At 40.6% G+C, this 4,085-nt stretch overlaps 1 protein-coding gene across 1 annotated transcript; it reads right to left on the bottom strand.

Annotated features, from left to right (window-relative positions):
- Positions 1-5: 5 nt before the first annotated feature.
- On the bottom strand, positions 6-3,232 carry LOC116547984 (protocadherin beta-9; the record flags this gene model as incomplete). Its single annotated transcript, XM_032273699.1, has 1 exon — positions 6-3,232. A coding segment is annotated over exon 1 (1,371 nt), but the record flags the coding sequence as incomplete, so codon positions are not given.
- Positions 3,233-4,085: the final 853 nt, after the last annotated feature.

Here is a 4,085-nt window from a genome sequence, read left to right as displayed (position 1 = left end):
AAGAGGGTGTAGGAGGTTTGTGTGAAGGCGGGGGCGTTGTCATTGACGTCGGAGACCAGCATGGTTATGTTGTACTCGGTTTTCAGCCTGGGTGTTCCCAAGTCAGTGACGGTGATTGTGATGTTGTACTCGGCTTGGCTCTCTCTGTCCAGTGCACCTTCAGTCATTAGGATGTAAAAATTGTCAACGGACGGCTTCAGATAAAAAGGCAGATTATCTTGAACATAGCAAACCATCTTTCCGTTTTCTCCAGAGTCTCTGTCTTTAATCTTAAAAACAGCCAATACCATCCCAGGAGAGTTTTCAGCAACAGAGTTGGAAAGTGATGATATGATCAGTTCAGGAGGATTGTCGTTGGTATCTAATACCTCTACCAAAACTGTGCATCTTGCAGAAAGGCCTCCACTGTCCATTGCCATTATATTTATTTTGTAAGAATGTACTAGCTCATAATCAAGCAATTCTCTGAGAAAGATTTCCCCAGAAATAGGATTGATTTGAAAGGCTGTCAGAATATCTTCAGAAGCATCAAAAAATGAATAGGATACTTCTGCATTGACTCCTAAGTCTACATCTCCTGCGGATACTTTAACAATAAGGGACCCTACCGGGCTGTTTTCTGGAGCCTGGGTCTCATAGAGCGCCTGTGTAAACTGTGGGGCATTGTCATTGACGTCCAAGACCACGATGTGTACAGTAGAGGTCCCAGACCTGGGTGGAGATCCACCATCCAGCGCTGTGAGGGTTAAGCTGAGTTCTCCCTGTTCCTCCCGATCCAATGCTTTGTCCAACACTAGCTCCGGATATATCATGCCTTCATCACTGCCACTAATTTTAATACGGAAAAAAGAGTTGGAACTGATCGTATAGTTTTGGATACTGTTAAGTCCTCCATCTGGATCCTGTGCTCTTTCTAGTCGAAATGCTGCCCCTTCAGCTGTATTTTCTGATACTTTTAAGACTATCTCTTTTTCCCGAAACACTGGTGAATGATCATTTATATCCCTAACTCTCAGCTCAGCCCGGTAAATCTGAAAGGGATCATCCATTAAAATTTGGAAATACAGTATACAGGGCTCTGTGGAGCCACACAGCTTCTCTCTGTCCAGTTTCTCATTTGTGAGCAAATTCCCAGTCTGTGAATCCAGGAGCAGGTATTGTTTGTTATCATCGGAAACCACCCGGGTTCCCCTTGCAGCCAGCTCCCCGTCTGCTAGTCCCAGATCCTTTGCCAGATTGACCACAAAGGATCCTCTCTCTGCTTCCTCCATCACCGAATAACGTCCAAACCCAGAACCTGCCAAAGACACTCCCCAAAAAACAAAAAGAAACAGAACTTGCCTTTGTCTTGGGAAGCTGAACCCTCTGGCCTCCATAGCAGCTGCTTTCCTTAATGTCAGTTGCAATCCCAGTGCCCCAGCACAAACAGCAATCACAAACCCAAACTTAGGTGTAGCAGGGATCTAGGATTTTTAATTTTTTCTTTTCCAATCAGGGGCTGCTACGGCCTTTCTTCTCAGCCCATCTGTCTGGATCTTTCCTTTTTGTCAATGACTTCCGTAACATCCTGGTCGAGTTTGTTCCTCCATCTCTTTAGCCTGCAGCGCCACCTTGTGGCTTCCAACACATTCAAATAGCTGTGCCCAATTTTTGTGTTTGTCTATATTCATAAAAATTCTTCGTTGCTTCATGAAAAAGGTAAAAATTGAACAGTTGAAAAAATGTTTCTAGCAATAACCCAGTTCATTTCTGTGTTAGACTTGGCTCTGTACTAGGCCTTTCGCTTCTGACACAACTCTTATGCAAAAAAAGGGAAAATTGTGGGTGCCTTCTGGAACCACCAAAATAATATATATTATTTTCTCAGAATCATTGGGCATAGGAACACCAAAAAATTAACAAAAAAAAAACTTATTTTGCATGTTCTTCAAAAACCTTCTTCAAAATCTCATTAGATTGCCTAACCAGAATCACCGCTCTGTAGTCCAGAACCAAGCATTTAGGCTGTCTCTCTACTGTGCTTCTCTAAAGCTTATGCATACAACTATGTTTACTCTATAAATATTATTGCTTCCCATTTCATGTCAGTTTGTCCCTTCATCAATGTGCGAACTACTTGAGAACAACTATGCCTTACTCATTTTTGGTTGGCAAATCAGCCACTCATTAAATGCTTGTCATATTAAGGTATCCATAAATAAACTCTAGTGAGTAGGACATGAAACTATATTCAGTGCCTTTCAATCTCTGCTACTTGAAAATTGTTTTCTTTAATTTACTCATACTTTACAATTTGTTTCTTTTTTCTTATATTAGTTTTAAAATAACTTGCAGAGTTAAAGAAGGGACTGAGTGATCTCTATTTTAAGGTTCCTTTTAATGGAAATCTAGTAGGCCTTAATTTCTGTGATGGAGGAAACTGAGAGAGGATCCTTTGTGGTCAGTCTGGCAAAGGATCTGGGACTAGCAGAAGGGGAGCTGGCTATAAGGGGAACCAGGGTGGTCCCTTTTAATAGAAATCTAGTAGGCCCTACTTTCTCTGAACCAAATAAGGGGAGGGAAAAAACAGATCAAGCTAGCACCTATCCTGACATTTAAAGTGAGAACAAATTGTAAAACCTGACTCACATAGAATTTTATTCAAAGGACTTATGTCTAGAAAGAAGCTCAATTTTTCTCATAATAAGCAAGAAAATGCAGATTAAACATAGGGATGTTTTACAGAGAAAGGGCTGGATACCGCCAACATATGCTGTGATGTCTATAAAAGCCAAACCATATACACCTCTCCTTGATGAGTTCTATATTTTCCAACTTAATGAGACTGAGTTGTTGGCCATTAAAAACATAACAGAAACCTCTGATTTTTAAATTCAGAATTAGAAACAATAAATTATTAAGTATTTTACATAATACCTTTGCCATTGGCTACAAACATAAACACATTTACACATACTCAATGTCTTACAATAACTTCTCTTTATTTTTAGATAAGCCTGGTTAAAGATTTCTCATATCACTTACAACAGAAATATTATATTTTATTTAGGGAGAGATCAATACTGGGAAAATAGAACTTTTTAAAATATGTTACTTTTGAATGGGCACATTGGCTTATGACTGTGATCCTAAAATTTTGGGAGGCCAAGGATGGAGGATGACTTGACCCCAGGAGTTCAAGACCAGCCTGGGCAACTTAAAATTTCCATCTCTACAAAAGATTAGCCAGGTGTGGCGGTCCAAGCTACTCAAGGGCTGAGGTGGGAGGATCCCTGGAGCCTGGGAGGCAGAGGGAGCAGTGAGCCAAGATTGTGCCACTGCACTCCAGCCTGGGTGACAGAGTAAGACCCTGTCTAAAAAGCAAAAAAAGGAAAGAAACTTTAAGAAAGTGTTATAAAATTGAGATTCAAAAACCAAAAGGAATACCAATTTTGAAAGAAAAATAGAAAACAGAACTGTAACATAGGAAACCTAATACATGCAGCAAGCTATTTTAATGTTTGAAGTTCTAGGAAACTGAAAACTAACATGAATAATGGAGCAAAAACTGAACAGAAAGTGAATAAAATATAAAGACAAAAATTTTAAATGATATCAACTTTGAAGATAAAGTCTGTTTTGTTAATTGGAATTATATGAAAACACCTCTTTGGGTTAAATACGAGGAAAAGGGAAACCGAACTTCACAATATAATTAGAACTAACAATCAGAGAAAACTAACGCCTTCTGGGTGGTGGTGAGCATGAACATTTTAATCAACACGACAACAATAAAAAGTTTAGTTCTTCAACGAATGGGTTCCTACAAATAATTAAATCGAAAGCTACTGTGGAGTGTGGAATTTTAATCTATTCCCAGTTCCCTAAGAGGGGAAGTTGGGGATAATTGGTTTCAGGAACTTGAAATCATTTGTCCCTGAATCCCCCGACAGACACACCTCGTACTGGTAGCTCCGGGACAGAGTCCCGGTGCCGCTCACGTCCACCAGATGCCCTGGAAAGGGACCCTCGGGTAACGAGCAGCGACCCACCAACGCTGCCCTGCTCCTCCTGCACAGCCGCACCGCCACGAACAGGAGCACCGA

The sequence above is a fragment of the Sapajus apella genome, unplaced genomic scaffold (assembly GCF_009761245.1).
Source record: "Sapajus apella isolate SASKATOON/1434 unplaced genomic scaffold, GSC_monkey_1.0 scaffold6015, whole genome shotgun sequence".
Lineage (NCBI taxonomy): Eukaryota > Metazoa > Chordata > Mammalia > Primates > Cebidae > Sapajus > Sapajus apella.
The sequence above is the reverse complement of the archived record's forward strand: the minus strand, read 5'-3'. Positions and strand labels throughout refer to the sequence as shown.